General features: G+C 51.9%; 1 protein-coding gene across 1 annotated transcript in view; it reads left to right on the plus strand.

Moving 5' to 3' along the window:
* BABAM2 (BRISC and BRCA1 A complex member 2) overlaps positions 1 to 20,330 on the plus strand; it is a 448,631-nt gene extending 428,301 nt beyond the window's left edge. Inside the window, 1 exon segment of the mRNA XM_049784238.1 lies at positions 19,938 to 20,330. Within this exon segment, the coding sequence (XP_049640195.1) occupies positions 19,938 to 20,001 (64 nt within the window). The 3' untranslated portion in view covers positions 20,002 to 20,330.
* The last annotated feature ends 1,405 nt before the right edge of the window (positions 20,331 to 21,735 follow it).

Raw genomic sequence — 21,735 nt, forward strand, 5'->3', positions numbered from 1 at the left:
GACTTTAGGTCTTCCTGGAAGAATGAGTCAAATGGTCTTTTCTCTATGTGGTGCCAGGCACTGAACATACATGTCTGTGCATTGACAGGAGTGTATAGTCTACAGATGTCACCTCATAAGGCAGCAAGTTGATCCTGGAGATTTCGAGGGGAATTGAACTCCCCCCCACACACTCACTAGCTCATCACACATTAACCCCATGAAGGAAGTGGATTCACTATGACTCTTCCCCCCAAAAGAAAGACGCCTGGCAGCAATTCCTCCCAACCTCTTAAAGCCGCCGACTGTTTCTCAGTCAAGCCTCACAGTCAGAGAGTAATGTCACCTCTTGCACAGACCCTTGTCCCGTTCCTTCGAGCCACCCTGGGTTTACCCTTCACTAGGCATTCTTGTCTTTCAACAGATCGTTTGGTACAGTTTCAATGATTTCTGGTCACTTCCTTGATATTCCCAAAGACCCTGTGTTCTTCGGATTTCAGTGTAGTTGTGGCAGTTCCCATGGTGCCTTGCGTCTGCTCAGGTCTCGGTGTCCAATGGCCCTGATAGAGCCAGCTGGGAGGCCGGGTATCAGGAAAGCCTCCAGTAGGACCTTTGCAAACTGTTTCTTCTCCCTCCTCTTGTCCTCCTGTAGTCTGTAACTCTCTCCTGGGGGACCATGGTGAGCAGCTGTGGGCACTACACACACACACACACACACACACACACACACACACACACACACACACACACACACACACACCCCAACCCTCATCCCCCAGGACCCATCCAGGGTCAGACCTTACAGGCAGACCATGCAAACACACCGATACTCTGAATCACAGGGGGGGTTTTTTTGTTTCTTTGGGATAGTTCCTTTTAGAAAATTCCCAGGCTGGCTTGGGCAGAGCCACCATTCCCTCCCCCAGGAGAAGAGGAGGGGGTTCAGGCTGGGGTGGCTCAGGGGAGGAAGTAGTGATGGTGAGAAGCGGAAAGGCCAAGGTCCCCAAAGCCATCCACTGTCCACTCTCCCCAGGGTCTGGGCTCGAGACATGCAGACGCCACGAAGAGAAAACTAAAGCAAATGAATAACATGGAGCCGTTGGGTCTGTGAACTCACTCACAGAGAAGCATTTTGAAAAGTCTCTTTCAGGGACTTGCTGTGTTTTTCCTTTATGAAGAAAAAAATCCACAGAGATGGGGGAGGTATAAATCTGATCTCCACCACCCCGAATCCTTTTCAAGCTCAGCAGAACAAGTTATTTATTAGAAGCTGACATCAGGTGATCATGGTGAGAAAAGCCCATTAGGAAGCCTGACCCAGGGGTTCAAGTGATAGCATAGTGGTAGGGCATTTGTCTTCCATGAGGCCGACCCAGGACGGATCTGGGTTCGATCCCCGGCATCCCATATGGTCCTCCGAGCCTGCCAGAAGCAATAGTTGAGCATAGATAGAGCCAGGAGTAACCTCTGAGCACTGCCAGGTGTGCCCCAGCTCCCCCAAAAGGAAACCTGACCCAGGTCTGGAGTGATAGTATAGTACAGCCGGGAAGACACTTGCCTTGTACATGGCAGACCTGGGTTCGATCTCCGGCATGCCATAGGATCCCCTGAACCCACCAGCAGTGATCCCTGAGCACAGAACCAGGAGTAAGTCCTGAGTACTGCCAATGTGCCCACCTTTCATAAATAAACACCTTTCCTAAAATAATAATAATAATTAATTAAATAAATAAAATTTGACCACCAGTTGCCCAGCTGCCTCCCAAAGTGGCAACCCCTTTTTTCCCCAGCTTCACAGAACAGGACCCCCATCCCAGCCCTTTCCAGACACTCCATCCATGTGTCTAACATTTGTTGAGTCCCCTTCTTGGCCCCTCCAAAAACTTCATGAGGAACCAAGCATTCTACCATCCACAGTGCTTTCTCCGTGGGAAGTACATCATCAGGGTTTACCTTCTGGTCTCAGTCACGAAGGCCAGACTCGGTACGTGCAGAGTGTCAGAGGGGAAAGATACCTTTGCCCAGAAACTTGGACTGCATTCCTAAGACCCCGGGGTGGTCAGGCATGAGCCACAGGGAACTTACGGGTGAGTCCTCAGGGTGCAAACTTCCTTGTGTGTGATTTAGAATCACCTAGTTTCCTTCCTGGAAAAAAAAATTATTAAAAAAAAAAAAAAAAGAAGTCCTATGCCTTAGAAAGGCAGAAAGGAAAGAGTCACAGAGCAGGGTTGGGATTTTTGTAATAAGCTCAAGTAGAAATGTGTGCTGACTTCCTGCAGTCAGAATTGCCTTTGAAGTCTCGGCAGAAGAAACTCCAGTCCAGGACTTAACTGCCTGGGAGTTTGAACTGAGCCTGCTCTGGGCATTTCCTCTCCCTCTGTGATCTCCAGAGAGACATTTCACCTTTCTGGGCCCCTCCCTGCACCTTGTCTCAAATTACTGAGCTAGTCCCCCCAACCCCTAAACCCCCCCCCCAATCATCAACGAGTTCTGATATGTTGTCTGGGTTTCGGGTGAAAATCGTGTTTAAGGTAGCCGAGAGTACTTTTTTTTTTTTTTTTGGTTCATGTTGAAAAAATTCCATCTCCGTTGCCAGAGGTCAGACGCAAATCAAAAACATTGCTAAATGGAATGAAGCACACTCTGTACGTGCTGCTCTCCGTACAGCCTGTGTCTGATATTTATAGAACACTTCACTCACAGAACATGTACATATATGCTCTGAGCACACGCCCAGGACCATAATTCTAGATGCACGACAATTTTCAGATGTCAAGTTGAAACAGCTTCTGGGGAACAGGGCTCAACTGTGGTGGGGTGCGTGCGGGGGATTCAAAAGGGCTGCTCACAGCTGTCTTGTTGGATGTGGATTTCAGCAGGAGGGCCCCGACACTTGTTTTTTGTCACTTCTCGTGAGGGCAAAAGTGGCAGAGGGGAAAGGATGAGGCCAAGAGCAATTCAGGGGGCTCCGTTCTGTGCAGCTTCTGAGCCACAAGCAGAGAGGCCTTGCTTCTGCAGAAAACGGGCTTCTGGCCTTGTCCAAGGAGGGGCCCTTTTGAAGAGGAACCAGATCCCTGATGTGGGGTCTTGGGGCTTAGGAACTAGAGCCATAGCACAGCAGGGGACGGTGCTTGCCTTACATCTGACAGATCCAGGTTTGATCCCCGGCATCCCATATGGTCCCTCAAGCCCAACGGGAGTGATTCCTGAGCACAGAGCCAGGAGTAACGACAAAAACAAAAACATAGGAGCATATTCCAGGGGAGCAGAAACAGGGAGCAGGTTTTGTTTTTGTTTGTTTGTTTGAAGCTCAACGTGATGTGCTGTTCATCTATGAATTTCCTGGAACAGCTGAGGCAAGAGCTAGTGCGAATGGCAGGATTAGAACCAGCACAAGTGACTGCTGCTGATCCTCCTTCCTCTGCCTGTTCCAGAGCAGCACAGGGGGTCTGGGCTGGCGGGTGCCTTACTTTCTATGCATGCTGTCACCGACTATCTCATGGAGTGGCCCAACCTGGGAGCTCCTAGGTGGCCCCCCCTAGAAGACTCAAGGCCACTGTACCTACGGAGGAAGCTCAGAGATTTGTTTTGTTTTGTTTTGTTTTTTAAGCCAAAAGAGTTTTTCTGAGAATCCAAATCCCAGCACTGGAATTTTGAAGGGAAGTTTGGCATTCCCATGGGCACAAGAACATTGGGATGGTCTTGTCCACAGCAGGTCAAAGGGGGGTGGGTAACATTGCTTCCCGGCTAATTTTGAACTTGTGGGGAGGCCAGGTAGCCTGTCGAGAAGAGGCCAGAAATTTCCAGTGACTCTTTTTTGCCAGACAGACAGAACCTTTGGCACTCAGTCATGCCCAGTGGAAAACGGAAGCCACAGAAGCAGAAGTGAGGTGGGGTGAGGTAGGTCAGTCCTAATCCAGAGGCAGCCTCCGAGGAAGAAAAGTGGGGGCCCATCATGTGGGCCCTGGATGGTCAAGGTCAGGTTTTCCAGGGAGGGATGCTGTAGCCATAGCACCAGCCTGAGAGCAGCCATGAACGTTCGGGTCTCATGAACTCTGATGTCTTGCACCAGGTTATCCCCTGGGGTGGACATAGCGCACATCTTTGGGCCGGATGTTCTCTGTGGAGAGTTTTGGGGGACAAAGTGCAACCCACACTGGGTTGGCACCTATAATCGGAGCCCCAGGCTCCAAACTGAGGATCTGGTGAGACGCAGGTCTGGAAGCAAACTGAGATGCAGGACATAATCCACACAGTGAAAAGGTGCAGGAATGGGTTCAGAAATTCCATCACTCAAGCCTTCTGCTCCTAAGAAGGAAAGCAGCTCAGTGCTTTCCTTTTATTGACAAGAGCCAGGCCACACACACCGTAGGGTAGGAGAGAAATACCCAGTAGGGAATAATCCAATAATCCCATCACCAGATCCCATCCTAGGGCAGAATATGAATATTGATTAGGGTAGGACCAGTAATCCAACAGCCACCTTCTGCTCCATCTCGGGGTTCAAAAACTCATCAACTCCCCTTTGAAGAGCTGCAGCTTATGTTGCCGGTGGATCAGATTTCAGAACCCTTGATCCCTGAGGCAGTCCACTGGGCAGAGCAGATCTGCAAAGTGGGGGTGGGGACCCTTCTGAAAATTCAAAGTTAGACAACCCCAGATTTCCCATGATTAATTCTTTGGGAGGTTAGACCATTTTTGACCTGCCATTATTCCAGCTGTCAGGGGAAGGGACAGAGGCATTTATAAGTACAGACATGACCGACCATGTCATTTTTCTCAGAAGATCTGGCCATGCGCTAGCCTGTCCCTTCTGAGCCCAGAGACGCTCCAGAGGCTCATAGCCCTGACACCACCACAGATGCTCTGCAAGGTGCAGCGTCCTCGTGCTTTTGTGTCACCTTGTCTTGCAGCACACAATGGATTCTCAGCCTCTCCCCAAGGTGTAGGACTTGCCTGGGATCACAGAGGTGCTTCCTATAGGAACAGAGAGACCAGGTGGGCAGGCTGTGCTCACACTGGATGCCGCTCTCCCTCACAGTGACCACCAGATCATCCTTGCTCATCTAGCAGCTCATCTGGGCTCTCTGACAGACCTGCAGGTTCAGACTCTGCACTTTCGGTGACACTCAGGTTTGGTGTGTCCTGGATGGGTTAGTAAGAAGGGGCCAACCTTCTCAGACTCTTCAGGTTATCTTTATTCCCTTCCTTCCTTCCTTCCTTCCTTCCTTTCCTCCTTCCTTCCATCCTTCTTTCCATCCTTCCTTCCTTTCTTTCTTCCTTCCTTCTTCCTTCTCTTCTTCCCACCCTCCTTCCTTCTTCCTTCTCTCCTTCCCTCCCTACTTCCTTCCCTTCCTTCTCTCCTTCCCTCCTTCCTTCCTTCCTTCCTTTATGCCTCCCTTTTTCCTTTCTTTCTACTTCCTTTCTTTCCCCTCTCCCTCCCTTCCTCAATCCTCCCTCCCTCTCTTCTTTTCTTCTCCCTTTTTTCCTTCCTTCCCTTCTCCCTTCTTCCTTTTTACCTTCCTTCCTTTCTTCCCTTCCCTCCTTCCTTCCTTCCTCCTTCCCTTCTTTATTCCCTTCCCTCCTTTCTTCTCTCCTTTCCTACTTCCTTCCTCCCTTCCTCCCTCCCTTTCTCTCTCCTTCCCTCAATCCCTCTGGCCTCCATAGTTGGCTGAATTCAGAGTTCGCGCCAGTCAGTCCCCTGTGAAGCGATGTGTGAGTTTCTATCTTTTCTGAACTATATCTGGGATGAAACCTTTGATGCAGGAAGGAAGGAAGGAAGGAAGGAAGGAAGGAAGGAAGGAAGGAAGGAAGGAAGGAAGGAAGGAAGGAAGGAAGGAAGGAAGGAAGGAAGGAAGGAAGGAAGGAAGGAAGGAAGGAAGGACAGAAGATTTGAAAGAATCTGAGTGGAAGGTGGGTCTTAACATTGAAAGGAGGAAAGACTCTTATGGGCAGAGATTGGGGGAAGGCACACCTGCTGGAGAGAATGAACCAAGTGAGAGGCCGGGAAGCCTGGAGAGGGGCCAAGTGGGCCAGAAACCAGTGACGAGGCACCAAGGTGGGAGAGGGACAAGAAGGAGATGGCTGGTGTGCAGGTGCGCAGATGTGCCAGCACTAAAGCAGCCCAATTGCACATCCCACCCCTGCTTCTTGGGTTTTCTCCCAAGGTCTCCCTTCTTTCTCTGGAGCTTCCGTTGGCAGCCTAGGGTTCCACAGTAGGAATGGGGGGAGTCTCAGAACCCCAGCATGGTGTTTAGCTGATCTTCGAATATAGTCTTTGAGGCATTTGCTGCATCTCCAGCTGGCTCCATCTTTGGGCTCCCTCGGGCTGCCACTCTGGACTCTCTGCTCTAAGTACCCCTGGAAAGAAAGTTCCTGCTCAGCCAGGCCTCACTGCTCCCTACCAGTTCTGCTGGTCTCCAGGCCCCACCTGCACCAGGAGCTCTGTGGTGGGGATGGGAGTCTTCACCCCAGAACCCAGGACTCTTCACCTTCCTTAGAAATCACAAAACAGGGCCTCGTTGAAGCAGGGCGGCGCCCCTATGGTCCACACTGACTGCGGAGATCATATTATCTAACTGCCAGGCATAGTCTTAGCAAAGGGGCTGAGGGAAAGGGGGCCCTGATGGGGTGGGCCTAGCCTCAGAGAAGCCACCTCCAGGATCTGGGGCCACAGAACTGATAATGTACTGTAGGCAGTGCCAGTCCACATGGAGGTCCACAGCAGAGCCCTGGCACCTGCTGCTCTTGTCACTCCAGGGTTCTTGCCGTAACCTGTCATGGGACCAAGAAAACTTGTTTTGAAAATGCCTGACAGGAGCTGGAGAGGTAGCACAGTGGTGTGGCATTTGCCTTGAATGCCACAGGACAAATCTAGTTGATTCCCGGCATCCCGTATGGTCCCCCAGGCTTGCCAGGATCGATTCTGATCTCAGAGCCAGGATTAACCCCTGAGCATCGCCAAGTGTGGCCCAAAACCACATATATAAACTACTTTAAAAAGAAAAAAAAAAAGGACCCGAAGAGATAGCACAGCGGCGTTTGCCTTGCAAGCAGCCGATCCAGGACCAAAGGTGGTTGGTTCGAATCCCAGTGTCCCATATGGTCCCCCGAGCCTGCCAGGAGCTATTTCTGAGCAGACAGCCAGGAGTAACCCCTGAGCACCACCGGGTGTGGCCCAAAAACCAAAAAGAAAAAAGAAAAAGAAAAAAAGAAAATCCCGAACTACCTATCCCTAGCCTGCCAGGGAGGGTTTGCTCTCTCAGATCACCCGGGGCTCTGTGAGGAGCCTGTCCCGCTGCTTAGCCAGGGGGAAACAAAGCTGCTCATCTTGTCTCTGCCTCCACAGCAATCTTTCCCTGGGCCTCCTGCCTTGTTCGCTTTCGCCAAAGACATTTCCAGAGTGTGCCAGGGTCAGGCCAGTAAGTCAAAGTGAGCTGCAAACATGCACGATACTTGCAGCTCTCGGTCCAGGGACAAATGATTTCCTAGGAGTGGAGGTGAAAAATCCTGTGCTCTGAGGTGAATTTTTCCATTGCCGCTGCCCAGCTCTGGGACAGGGTGGGGCCTGGAGACCAGCAAGACAGCAGGACTGGTGGGCATGTGAGTCCAAAGAGACTGTGGCTGGTAGTTTTTATCTGTGCCAGCTAAGTGGAGATAGGTGAAGGTTGTCTTCCCTGGTCCTTCTCGATGGAGACCTAGACAGAGACTTGACCTGAGTGTTTCCACCTGCACTTTAGTCCTCTTTGGAAAAGTGATCCCAATAGCCTCAGGCCTGCAGCAGTGTGTCTGCCACACCCACCAAGCATGGCAGGCCTGGGTCCTGTCATTGTGAAGGCCCCCAACCCCCCTCTTTGCAAACAGAGACGTTGAAGGAGATCAAGAATTGGCAAACACTAGTCTGAGGTCAAGTCTAGCCGGCTGCCCATTTGTTACAGATAAAGTTTTATTGGAACAAGCCATATGCATATTCCTGGGGAGGGTCTTGCCTCCAGGGTAGAGAGTGGTCGGGTTGCCACACTGCGTGTGTTTGCAGACCTCTAGACTCCATGATCCCGTGAATTTTCAAGCCCAGAAGTTTTTTCTGCTGTGTGAATATAGCTGGTTATTTTGCAGGGAAGGCGCTGGCCCTTAAGCGAAGGGGCCCACCCTTCCCAGGCTGTCAGTCCTCAAGCTGGCTCTGAGATGGTTGAAATTTGTCACAGTTGGGGCTCACCTTGCCATCCTGCCAGGGAGTTTGTTGTTTGTAGAGACACATCTCTATACTAGTTTATTCTTGGCTCCGACTGTCCACAGACTTTGCAGACAAGCCGCAGCCACTGGTAGGTGGTCTGACTACATTTTCCAGTCAGTGACCTGGCTGCAGGGAAGAAGCACTTTTCTTTCTTTTTTTTGGGGGGGGGGCACACCTGGTGACGTTTAGGGGTTACTCCTGGCTGTGCGCTCAGAAATCGCTCCTGGCTTGGGGGACCATATGGGACACCAGGGGATTGAACTGCGCTCGCAGAATTATGAGAACAAAAGATACAAAGAAAGAGGACAAGGTAAAGTTACAGTGGAAGGACAATCACCCATAACATAATTCTCAGAAGAAGTCCCCTTGCTGATATCTTAACTTTGAACTTTCAGCCAAAGAACATTAAATAAAACAGAATCCATGTACAATTACTTTGTCCCTCAAGTCCCCAGATTGTAGCACATTATAATATTTCTTAACAGCACACAAGGCAATCTAAAGCCATAAAACTTACGTAACTCCTTAAACATTAGAGGTATAGTATTTTTTACATTTCCATGTACATGCATATTAGCTTAAGTTAACCTCAAATTTTAAGTGGGTGCATTTTAAGGATTAGAGTCAAAGGAGCACAGTAAAAACGGTGTTAGAGTGGCAATTGTTGTTTGCATAGGCCCACCAAAATATGAGAGGCATGGAAAGGAATAACCTTGGCCTAAATACAAAAAGATCCTACCCCTGAAGTTTCCTGGCATATGACCAACTCTAGGCTCCAGGCAAGTTATCGTCTGATCCAAGACATTGTCCGTAGTGCCAACACACTTTTCACACAGTCTCTGTTGTTGGTATCATGTTTCTGTATTAAAGATTCTGAAATCTGCATATCCTACATTGAAGTCATGATGTGGAGTGTCTTCTCGTTTCACCTCACCATGAAAGGGCAATGCAGGAAGCCCTGTCCTGTAAGCAGGTTGTTGTTGTTAAGTCTTCTCAGTGTTAAGGGAAGTCTCTTTTGAGCAGGATGATGTCTGAGCAGTGGTAGGGTCTTCCATGGTAGAGGATTGCTTCCAGGTGATGTTATAGACAAACCTTACAATTAAGGGGCAATACAGCAAGCCCTGTCCAGTAAGCAGGTCATTGTTCTTGTTAAGTCTTCTCAGTGTTAAGGGAAGTCTCTTTTGAGTAGATCGATGTCAGAGCAGCTGTAGGGTCTTCCCTGGTAGAGGAATGCCTCCAGGTGATGTTATATACAACCTTGGATGTTTTGTAGATGTCTTCTCTAGATCAGGGGTGAATGGAGAATGCCCATTCTTCTGAGGCCTGTGCCAGGTCTTTATGTCAATGTTCAGGGTGTAAGGTCTCATTGCACTACAAGATTTGCGTGTTCCCATCTCTATTAGATAAGAACTTATTGATATGTATAGTATTTTCCCATTTTAGTGGAGGCAGGCACCTTTTCACCTTCATGTTGAACAAGGCCACAAAGGGAGCCAGAGGCCACCAGTAAATCGTTGGGGCTGCCCAAACCCTTCCCCTCCCCACTACTCCCATTTTTTAGAGTGTTTTTGGGGGGAGTTGGTTTTTGGGCCACACCTGGCAGCGCTCAGGGGTTACTCCTGGCTCGGTGCTCAGAAGTCACTCTGGCAGACTCGGGGGACCATATGGGATGCTGGGGATCTAATCCACATCCATCCTGGGTCAGCTGCTTGCAAGGCAAATGCCCTACTGCTGTGCTACCACTCCGGCCCAGTACCCCCAGTTTTGTTGCTCTTTGCCTCTACCTTGGAAGAAGCGGGTCCCACCCCAGCAGGTCTGCAGGCCAGGCTGGTGGTGGTGATGAGAGAAACAGGCACGCACGGGGCCGCTGCTGCTTTTGGAAGCAGAGAATCTAGGAGAAAGGGGTTTGGTGCCATTGCTCGGGCTAGGACCAGACTCAATTAGATCCTGCATGGGGAACGTGCTTCCAGCAACCCTCACCCTGTACTCCTGCTCCAGAGGCAAACTCCGAGAGGACCCCAAACTCTTACTATTACTTCAGCTGTCATCATAGAGGAGAGGGTGGCCAGAAGTTCAGTGCACGCCAGTGATTGGTATGAGCTGAGTGACAGCACAAGGAGGAAGTGGCTACCCCTTTCCCTGTGCCCCAGCCTGCCATTACTCTCCCCGATAAAGACCCTGGAAGGCTTGATCCCTTTGCCCACAGGACGGAACTATCATGAGACAGGACCGTGATCTCCAGGACACAGAGCTGCTCTGGATTGAACATGTGTCCACACTCAGTTTTGGGGTCTCTGCCCCCTGACGTGGCTGGGGGGCTGCGGGCTGTTCTTGCCACAGAAGCACAAAGAGCCACGCCGGTGGTGCTAAGAGCTTACTCCTGGCTCTGCTCTGTACTCGGGGACTCAGTGGCCATCTAGGGTGCTGGGGATCAAACCCAGGAAGCACCCTCTGCACTGCACTGTTACTTCAGTCCTGCATCAACAGCTCTTCCTCTAGCACCACTTACTCCTCCCACCAATCCTCACTGTTCTCCTGATATCTTGGACCCGAACATGGTGCATCCCTGGATGTTGGCCAGAGAGTGGCAAATGTGTGAAACCAGAGCAAGTGGTTCCAAGAAAAGTGAGTGCCTCAGAGTGGAGGGAAATATCTCAGGCTGGTAGTGTCCTCTGGAACAGGATTCCACCTGAGTACCACCACCAAGCATGGCCCAAGAAAACAAAAGCTAACAAAAAAAAAAAGCAGTGCCTTCTTGCCAGGGGATAGCAGCCAATCTTGAACAAATGAAGAACCAATAGGGACCAAGAAGCCAACGGGAGATGTGTGTGAATGCTCCCCAGAGGACCAAGGGGTCTTAAGTTAAAGGACTTCATTTGCCCCTATGCCTGGCACTACTTTCAAGGCCTTCCCTGCTTCTAGCTCTCTGGGCAGGGGCCGACCACCAGCTCTTGTCCTGATGTCAGTTCCTGGCTAAACAGTTAGCGGGTTCATTCATTTTATTTGATTGACTTGGTTGTGGTTGTGGTGCCAGGGATGTGGTGCAGACTCAGACCCTCACATACCCAAGACAAGCACTTTGCTCTCTGGCTCCCTAGCTCGGACCCTCAAGTTTCACACCAAGTATTCCTGAAAAAAAAGAACTTTGTTGTTGTTGTTGTTGTTGTTGTTTTTGTCGGGAGGGCAGTGCACAGAGGTTACTCCTCGAAATGCTCAGGGGTTATCTTGGCTCTGCACTCAGAAATCACTCCTGGCAGTGCTCAAGGGACCATAGGGGGATTCCGGAAATCAAACCCAGGTCGGCCATGTGTATAGCAAACACCCTCTGCGCTGTGCTATCCCCCCAGCCCCAAAGAAGGTTGTTTGTTTGGTTGATTGGTTGGTTGGTTTTTGGGCCACACCAACAGCGCTCAGGAGTAACTCCTGGCTCTGTGCTCAGAAATCACTCCTGGAAGGCTCAGGACCATATGGGATGCCAGAAATCGAACCCAGGTCTATCTCTGGTCATCTGAGTGCAAGGCAGATGCCCTACCACTGTGTTCCTATCACTCCGGCTCTTTTTTGTTTGTTTTGTTTTTCGTTTTTGCTTTTGGTTTTCGGGCCACACCTAGTGACACTCAGGAGTTACTCTTGGCTATGCGCTCAGAAATCGCTCTGGCTTGGGGGACCTTATGGGATGCCAAGGGATTGAACTGCGGTCCATCCTAGGCTAGTGCGCACAAGGCAGACGCCTTATGCCCTGTACCACTTCTCTGGGCCTGGTTGGGTTTTTTTGTTTGTTTGTTTGTTTGTTTGTTTGGGCCACACCCATTTGATGCTCAGAGGTTACTCCTGGCTACGCGCTCAGAAATCGCCCCTGGCTTGGGGGGACCATATGGGACGCCGGGGGATCGAACCGCAGTTCTTCCTTGGCTAGCGCTTGCAAGGCAGACACCTTACCTCTAGAGCCACCTCACCGGCCCCAGTGCTTTTATTTCTTAAAAAGAGTTCAGCTAAGCTATTGCCTGGCTCCAAAGACCAACCCATTCTCTAACCATGAAATACAATACAGACTTAGAAGAGAGCCTTCCTGAGGCAGGAAGTCTAGAACTTTCTGTCACCCAGGAGCACCCCTTGAAAATGAACCTAGAGGCTCTGAGGTCTGCTCGGGTGGGTGTGATCTGAGGAGCTGCTTAGGCTAGACCAGTGCTCCTGAGCACTCACACCCTTCAGCTCACAAAGGCCTCCCGACTTTGCCCAGCTTCCCCAAGCAGCTGAGATAAAATTATTTTGTTCCAGAAAGTTCCTGCATGGCGATGCCTTGGGGGGCTAGATTTCAGGTCAGAAGGTTCCAGAAGCCTTAACAGCCGAGCTCTGCCTCAGGGGCCAGAGGAAGGACCAGCTCCAGAAAAGCTGCCCTCGCTGGTTTTCTTCTGAGAAGCACCCAAAGGCCCATGCAAGCAAGGCCAGAGGGTTGGGCTGACCTGGCTCTGTGGAGCCAGGACCTAAGGGTTAGCAGGTCTGGGGGGGATACTGGCTGGGGGCCCCCAGTTTGTTGCTTGTTTAGGGAAAGCACCCTTTGCCTGCAGAGCAAAAGACTCCCACTTACCTGACTCCCAGTGTTGAAAAGGGGAATTAATTATTGTTTGCGCTGCATTTTAAGATGCATGAAAGACCTGATATAAATGCAAATGATTATTATTGTCATAAAAGTGCTAGCTTGCTGCCCTCTGACACAACTCCCAGCCCAGAGCCAGCCAGCCCTGGTGGAGCTTGTCTGCTGCTTCCAGAGCCATGAAGGAAAGGCCTGGAAGTGGAGTTGCTGTTCCCACTCGATCCCAGGCTGCTGTGGAACGTCAAGCTCTGAGCCCTGAGGACCAGGGCCCCCCTCTTTGCTGGGCATAGGCCCCCACGTGGATGCGTGGCGGGGTTTTTTTCAGACTGGATAGGAGATGGCTGGGCTGAATGCTGCCCTCGGGGAGACCTGGAGTTACCGGTGCATGCAGCCTCTGAGGTACCTGCAGGGTTCTTAGGGCCCCTCCATCGAGGCCCCGGGAGAAGTCACTAGCAGAGGACAGGTGGCATCTACCTAGCTCCCTTTCTCATTCGGGGACATGCTCAAGGCTGGAACACATGTGTGGCTCCCACAAGGCCCCAGGTTTGAGTTCTAATACCTGGGTGGGAGGTTAACTGTGGTGGCCCCCAGCACCATTGAAAAGGTCTCTCTGTTTTTAAAAAAAGAAAGTAAGAAACATCCAGAGACACAGTGAAAGGTTAAAGCACTTAGCGTGCATGGACCAACCCAAGTTCAGTACCTGGCTACCTAGAACCCTAAAGTTCCCCCAAGCCTGCCAGGAAAGATCCCTGAGCCTGAGATTCCCTGAGAGCCAGGAACCTTGAGCAATACTGGGTGTGGCCCAAAATCCAAGGTTAAAAAAGGAAATGGGGCCAGAGTGATAATATGGCAGATAGAGTACTTGCCTTGCCAGCAGCCAACCCAGGTTCAGTCCTCTGCATCCCATATGGATCTCCTGAGAACCACCAGGACTAAGTGTAGAGCCAAGAGCCCTGAGTGTTACCAGAAGTGGCCCAAAAGCTTAAAAAAAAAATGACTGAATGGCAGTGGCGGATGGTGACCAGATTGATCATGGGTCACAGGGTTTCAGACTGTGTGGATTTGGGGAGGCCCTTCATGTCAGGAGCAGGTGTTTGGGGGCACAGAGCAAGCAAGGCCCAAGTACCCCTAGATAGCAGGCCTGAGGCTCCCAGTTCTGGCCCCTGCAGTGGTCCTGAAGAAGCTCAGGATGTCCTGAGCAGGCCAGGACTGGCTGGGCAGTGGGAGAGAGTTGGGGAAGCCTTTGCTGGGCACTAGCCAGCCTGCACCCTCCATGGGGCCCCCAATCCTCCTCAGTCCTCACCCAGTGCAGGCCAGGGGTGGGGTGCAGAGGGCAGATTCCCACCTCTGCTTAGGGACCACCAGAGAACAAGCCCCCTAGGTTGGGGAGTGAGAGAGTGGATAGAGAGAGAGAGTGATATAGAGTGGATAGTGAGAGAGAGGAAGGCAGGGAAGGTGCTCAATCCTTCTACTGTTTGTGGAGGTGCTAAACTGGATCCTGAGGCCCCGAGCAACTATACCACAGGAAGGGCATTTGCTTTGCACATGGCTGACCTGGGTTCAACCCCCAGCATCTCTTATGGTCCCTAAGTCCCCTCGGGAGTGATTTTTTTTTTTATTTGGTTTTTGGGCCATACCCAGTGATGCTCAGGAGTTACTCCTGGCTATGTACTCAAAAATCTCTCCTGGCTTGGAAGCCTATATGGGACCCCAGGGGATCGAACCGTGATCTGTCCTAGGTCATTGGTGTGCAAGGCCATCACAACACCTCATCGCTACACCTCATCGCTAGTGCCACCACTCTGGCCTCCCAGGAGTGATTCTGGAGTGCAGAGCCAGGACTAAGTTCTGGACACCACTGGGTATGGGCTATAAACAAAACCAAAAGAAGAAAGAAAACTACAAATAAACCAAAGTCACACTGAATCTCTGGGGCCTGGGGCAGCACAGGACACTGATCTCTATATATCCACCTGTGTCCCTGCTTAATGCAGAGGAAATGCTGCCAGCAGGTGTCCAGCAGAGTCCAGCAGTGTGCATGGAGTAGACCCTACACCCCCAGGTTCTCCTGTCCCCCAGCACCCCTCTTTCAGCTTCCAAACCAGGGACTCAAGGTGGGGGGAACAAGAGAAGGGAGCTAAGGCCTATCCTAGTACCCCATGAAGAGGTGAATGTGGGGGATCCTGAAGGCAGTAGCTGAGAGCCCAAGGGAGACCTTGGGTCTAGCCACACAAGCGCCCTGTGAGTGCTCCTGGAGGGCCCTGGGGAGGAGGAGATTATGTGAGGCCCTGACTGTCCCGGCACCTTCCCTCTGTCTTGGGGGTTTAGTCCCTACCAGCACTGGCATGGGGAGGGGGGACGGACCATGGGCCTCTTGGCCAGCACCCTGGCACTTCCCCTCTTAAGGCCACCCTTCTCCTCCTACCCTCCTGCACTTCCCCCCTTGGCTGACTCAGCAGTGGAGGTGGCCTCCCCCCTCAGCTCAGTTGCCAGGCCTCTGTGGGCCTCCTTGCCAGCAAGGCCTGCTGCCGTGAGCAGGGACTCAAGAGGCCCTGTTGGCCAGATTAAGCCCCTGAAGTGACACCCCACCAGGCATGGGCAGCTCCCTCCCTCATCCCTTCCCCACCCTGGCCCAACCTTCCTCAGTGGCCAAGTTCTCTGCCCCTCTTCACATTGCCTCTCAGGAAGCAGCTTCTCTGCAGGGCAAAGCCATGGGGTGCAGACTCTCATGAGTTCTGTGAGGAAAGCGGACCCAGCGGACTTTGAGAGAAGCCCCTCGAGTCCAGAGACAGTAGCCCCCCTTCCTAGCCTTCTCTGCTCCATCCCCTTTCACCCCCTGGCTGTGTCTTCTCTGAGGGGTCTTCCTGACACAAAAGCTATCATTTCCACATCCAGTTTTGTTTTGTTTTGGGTTTTTTGTTTTTTTTTTTTTTTGGTGGGGGGAGTTGGGTCATGCCCGGCAGCACTCAGGGGTTACTCCTAGCTCTGCACTCAGAAATTACTCCTCACAGGCTCAGAGAACCATATGGGATACCAGAGATCCAACCCAGGTTTGTCCTGAGTTGGCTGCGTGCAAGAAAAAATGCCCTATCGCTGTGCTCTCACATCGGCCTCCAGTTTGGTTTGGTTTTTGAGCCACACCTGGCAGTGCTCATGATTTACTCCTGTCTTTGTGCTCAAAAATTACTAGCAGGCTCGGGGGACAATAAGGGATGCCAGGGATTGAAACCCAGTCAGCCACATGCAAAGCAAATGCCCTACCTGCCTGCTGGGCCCCCTTATTACAATTTTTTTCTATCAGTTTTGGAGTCAAGGCTATAGTAACCTCACAAAAGGTCCTCTCAGTTTTTCTATTTTCCGAAACATCTTTAAGATATACTTGTAAAGTCACTAGACGTGGATTTTTTTTTCCTTTGGTAATAGGGGAAGAGAAGTTTCATTTTTGGGAGACAACACCCAGCAGTGCTCAGGAGTTACTCCTGGCTCTACACTCAGCAATCACTCCTGTTGGTGCTCAGGGGACTATATGGGATGCCAGGGATTGAGCTCAGGTCTGCCATATACAAGGCAAATGCCTTCCCCACTGTACTATTGCTCTGGCTCCAAGGAACAGAATTTTAACTTATATCTCGATTCCATTTATTTTTCCAAAGTAAAAACAGGTTTTATCTGAGGATTCTAAGGAAGGGGAGGAATAGGATGAGAGTAAGAGAGGAACACCTCAAGAGAGAATGAGGGCTTGTCCAAAGACAGTGGAGAGCACCCCAATATACATACAGCATGAAAACCTACATCTCAAGAGAGGAGATTCAGGCAACATGTATGTGCTGATATCTTCGCCTGAGCTGGCAATACATGTGGACCCAGGACCTTTGTGCCTTTCTCTAGTTTTTTTTTTTTACTAATTTAACTTCTATATATTTCTTTTTATAAATATTTGTGTTTTGTGTTTGTTTGTTTGTTTGTTTGTTTGTTTATTGGGGCCGAACCCGGCAGCATCAGGGGTTATTCCTGACTCCGTGCTCAGAAATTGCTCCTGACAGACTCAGTGGAAGGGACCCTATGGGGTGCCAGGGATTGAACCCAGGTTGGCCACATAGAAGGCAAACACCCTACCTGCTGTGCTATCGCTTCATCCATTTTACCCCTAGTTTTTAAGTAAGCCATGTTCCTTTCAGACAAACTGACAGACAGACAGACAGACAGACAGACAGACAGACAGACAGACAGACAGACAACTCAGACTGCCACATGAGTGGAGCTTGTGGGAGGAAGGGAAGGGTGGCAGCTGACAGATGGGGCGCAGCAGGCAGGAAGCTTCCCTGGGGGAGAGCCAGTTCTCTGGGGCCCACCCCACCCCTGACCCCACCAGCTCCACCTTCCCTGTCCCAGAAGCAGGCCCAGTCCTGGCCACAGGCTGCAATGGGCCCAGCAGATGCCCAGTAATTGTGCTGGTTTCGGGCAAACCCTTCAGAGCATCCTGTGATTTCCACGGAACCCAATTTCCTCCCAGCGCTTTGATGTCTAGAAATGGATGTGGCTGGCCAGCTGTTGGTCCAAGGCCTCCACCACCAACATCTGCCCATCATGGACCATCAGGGCCTTGGGAGTCTGGAGCCTGGGTGCTCTCAGATGCCGTCTAGACAGACAGTGGCCCCGGCATTTCAGCCGAGAGCAAGGCCTGTGCTCGGGATGCCAGGGAGGAGATGGATTCCAACTGAGGGTACCGTGCTCTGCGTGTCCCCTCTGCAGCCGGCCGCTGTGGTTCAGGGCTGTCCCTGGCTGTGTGACGCACACTTGGTGGCCAGACGTGACCCGATGACAGCCAGCCACTGGTTTGATCTCGAAGGCCGCAGGAGAGAGCCCTGCCCATCTCGCCCAGGCCGGAGCTGCACAGCTAATGGCCAGCCGGCCTGCCTGCTCGTCCTCTTGGGACAAGCTGTGTTGGGTGGCCACCCAGGGAGCCCTTTGTGACTCCATCTTTCTAGAGCTGCACCTCCGACTGCAGGCTATGAAGCTAGGGGGTACCAAGGACAAGACTGGAGCCCGGGGCAGGCTCCGCAGCCCTGCCTTCCATGTTTCCAGACTGGCTTTGATTTCCAGACCGCAATCGGGTTGCATATGACTGATTGCAACCATGTGCCTCTCCGAGTCACAGCTGCAGCGAGAACTGGAAAAAGCAACCAGCCCAAGCTGTTGGGAACTTGCCTTCCTTTGCAAAACTGGATTCCGACTGGCTGTAGGATACGTGTCCTTGATTGCCTGGCAGTGAGGGGTCGTGTCCCCAAACCACTTCTCCAGTGCCCCGCCCCTCCAGCAGCTGGCAAACTTGTGGGGCTTAGTCTTAAGATTTCCCCAAGAGTGGGGGAGTGGGGTAAAACAAAAAAAAGGGCTTTTTTGAATTCCAGGAATTGACTCCTGAGCTCTGTCTTGGACAAAGGCCTTTTGGAAGCTCTTGCAAACATCCCGAGTACACGTGGCTAAAAAAAGCAGGACACTCCTTCATGTTGCAATGGGGAGTGGGAGCGGCTGCCTTAAACACACCCCCTGAAAAGTTCTCACCTGAAAAGTGTCAGGAGCAGGGCCTCTGGGTCATAGGCATTGGAGGGTGTGGGGGTTACTGACTGTACTCTATGTGTGTGACCTGCTTCCTTCTGTCCCCAAAGTTTCCCCCACCTTTTGGCTTGTAAACTTCATTTTTTTGACTATAGCTATGTTTAGAGGACAGAGAGGGAGGATAGGGGTTAAGGCACTTGCCGGCACTGCAGCTGGCCCAAATTCATTTCCCAGCATTATCTATGTATGGTTTTACACACACACACACACAAACACACACACACACACACACACATCAGTAGGGAGACACTTTTTTTGCAGGGGGCCACACCCAGTGACGCTCAGGGGGTTACACCTGGCTATGCGTTCAGAAATCACTCCTGGCTTGGGGGAACCATATGGGACGCTGAGGGATCGAACCACAGTCCATCCTGGGTCAGCCGCATGCAAGGCAAATGCCCTACCACTGTGCCACCGCTCTGGCCCCAGGAAGACACTTTCAATGCCACCTGGTTGACTGAAGTGAGGCCCTGGGTTGCCCCAGCTCTCAGGAGTCACCCCCAGGACCTGTTGCTACCAACGAACAAGACACTGTCCTGTTTGCCTCCAACTTCCCTGTGGCCTCCTATGCCTCTCTCGAGCTGTCCTGGCACTGGGCTTCTCCTCTGAGTCCTGCACCCAACCAGCCAGCTAGTGCTCTGGTATCCCCTGTTGGGACAATGGCTCCAGCTAATAGCCAAGATGGCCGCCAGCCCTCCCCCTTACTGAGGCCCCTACCTCTATGCCCACCCTGCAGCTGTGCTGGACCAGGTGAAGAATCCAGCCACCAGGGTGAAGTGGCTTGTTCAGGGTCGCATGGATAGCTCAGAATTTAGTGATATTGGGACCAGAGAGATAGCACAGCAGTAGGGCATTTTGCCTTGCACTCAGCTGATCCAGCATGGACGGTGGTTTGAATCCCAACTTCCCATATGTCCCCCAAGCCTGCCGGGAGTGATTTCTGAGTGCATAGCCAGGAGTAACCCCTGAGCATCACCAGAAAAAAAAAACTGGTTCAGGGGACTTAGTTAGGGCCTGGAGAGATGATGTAGTGAGTGCCTTTACTGTATGCAGGAGTCAAGGACCAAAGATCTGCTTGGAACATTCTCTGGCTTAGCTTTTGGACACGGATAGTCTGGCAGCTTGGAAGCCCCCTCCCGGTCTATCTGGGAGTCCAGAGCAAACAGTTCTGTAGCTGTTGAGATCTGGGACAGACAGACAGATGGACGAATGGACAGAAACTGCAGTTGAGGCTTTTGCCTTATCACTGAGCAAAGTGCCAGAGTCTAAGAGGACTTAGTGGACAGCAGGTCTCAGCCCGGCCCCAGGCCCTGGGACAGACTCAGCATGGAGAACTTCCGTGGAAAAGTCCAGAAGGCTTTGAAGCAGCCAGGAAGGGAAAAAGCAAAGCAAGGCGCAGGGGGACTGTTCTGAGTCAGTCCGTAAGCTAAGGGGTACTTTTTGCATGAGTCGTTTGAGCTAATCACATGTTCTGTTGTGTTTCCTTCTCCTTTTCCTTCTCCCCTTCCCCACCAGGGCTTACTTCAGGACCTTCATCCCTCAGTTCCAGGAGGCTGCGTTTGCCAATGGGAAACTCTAGAAAAACGCCAGTCTTGAGAACAGCTACGCCCAGGCCCCACGTGCCAGCACCAACGGTCCCGTTGGCTCCAGCATCTCTCAGCATCTTGTCGCCTACCCAAGAGCTCTGCAGGACCCCAGATAGCCCCGATCACCCTGGAACCCACAGTCCAGCTGGTTGACAAAGGCCTGGACCCTAGAGCTCCTCCCCTACCTTGCCCCCTTCTCTGGCTGTCCCCTCTTTCTTTCCTTCAGTAGATTGCTAGGAAAAACTAAATCCCAAATCTTGACGCAGTGTTTTGCCAAGCAAAGTTAAGCGACCATAAATGCTCAAACCTTGACCTGTCGAAAGCTTTTGTCTCTGAGTCCTGGTCATTGCTTTGTCACAGTGCTTGGGAACAGGGGACGGCACACCTGTTGGTGATCAAGGGTTTTATGGTGCTACTGGGGGAGTGACCCCACATGCACCACACATGCTACTCGAGCTGCTTTCATGCCCCCATGCCCCCCCCCAAGACTTGACAGCAGTATTGCTGACAGGAATGCCGTGTGTCCCCGCCTGTCCCTCAAGGTGTCCCCTGGGTGAAGGCACAAGATGACCGACATGCCTCTCCAGCTTGGCTCAGGAACAGCAGGGACCCCACGACCTCCAGCCCCGACATCGAAGAGACATGGATCAGCTAACACCACACCTCTGGCCACTGCCCGGAGAGTCCGAGGTTCTCCAGAAGAGGCCCAGCACAACCTGTTTCCTGTAGCCTGTGGTGCTCGCTGAGCTGTGGTCAGGCCCACATGTTCTTGGCTCCAGCCTTAGCATCCCCTGCTGCCCTCGGCCTGCAGGGAAGCCAAGAGCCTGGGAAGGGACCCAGCATGTGACTTCTCCGGGAAGAGCCAGACCCCAGCTCTTGTCTTCCTTAGCCCCACGGTCTGCTTGGCCACATCCCCAGACCACAATCTACCCTTTCTTGGGCACTGGTCTCTGCCAGTCCTTTGGTCTCTGCCATATGGCATATCCCTGTTTTCCAGATACCAGCACATCTGATGAGGGCAGTGGTCACAGCCAGCTCCTACCCACCTCCTCTCCCATGGCTTCTCTTCTTGAACCCTGGCCATAGCCAAAGACCCAAGGTCTGGGTGCTATTGGGTGTGGAAATAGGTGCCAGAGTGGAGAGGGGCATTTCCAGGGCGGAAATGCCCTGAGCTCTGAGTGTCCCATGCCCAGCACACAGGATAGGCCAGGATGGGGAAGCCACTGGGCTGTGCTGTCTCCACACACACACACACACACACACACACACACACACACACACACACACACACACACACACCTAATAACCCCCTCCCTGTAGGGCTTCCAGGGACCCCTGTTCCTCCTGTCTCCCAGCATCCAGGCACATTCTGGAGAGGCCTGATTCTGCTTATTTCAGTGTACACGACGCCCCGAATCCTGAACATTGCCCTCACGGGAAAGCCCAGTACACCCTGCCTCAGGCCACCAGTGCCTGGGCTGCCATCTGATCCAAGAGGTGAGACTGCTGCTGAGCACTTGACCAGGAGTCCTGGCTCAGGGACTGGAAATACATCTAGGTATACTTCAAGCATCTCACCAAGCTGGGGAGCAACCTCACAGGGAGAAACGGGGTTCCAGGAGTCAGTAACCATCAGGCAGAAAGCCTCACACCAGCCAGCTGGCCATTCTCACTTTTCAAATTTTTTTAAATTTTTTGGTATTTGGGCCACACTTGACAGGGGTTAC

This window comes from Suncus etruscus, chromosome 12 (assembly GCF_024139225.1).
Source record: "Suncus etruscus isolate mSunEtr1 chromosome 12, mSunEtr1.pri.cur, whole genome shotgun sequence".
Taxonomy (NCBI): domain Eukaryota; kingdom Metazoa; phylum Chordata; class Mammalia; order Eulipotyphla; family Soricidae; genus Suncus; species Suncus etruscus.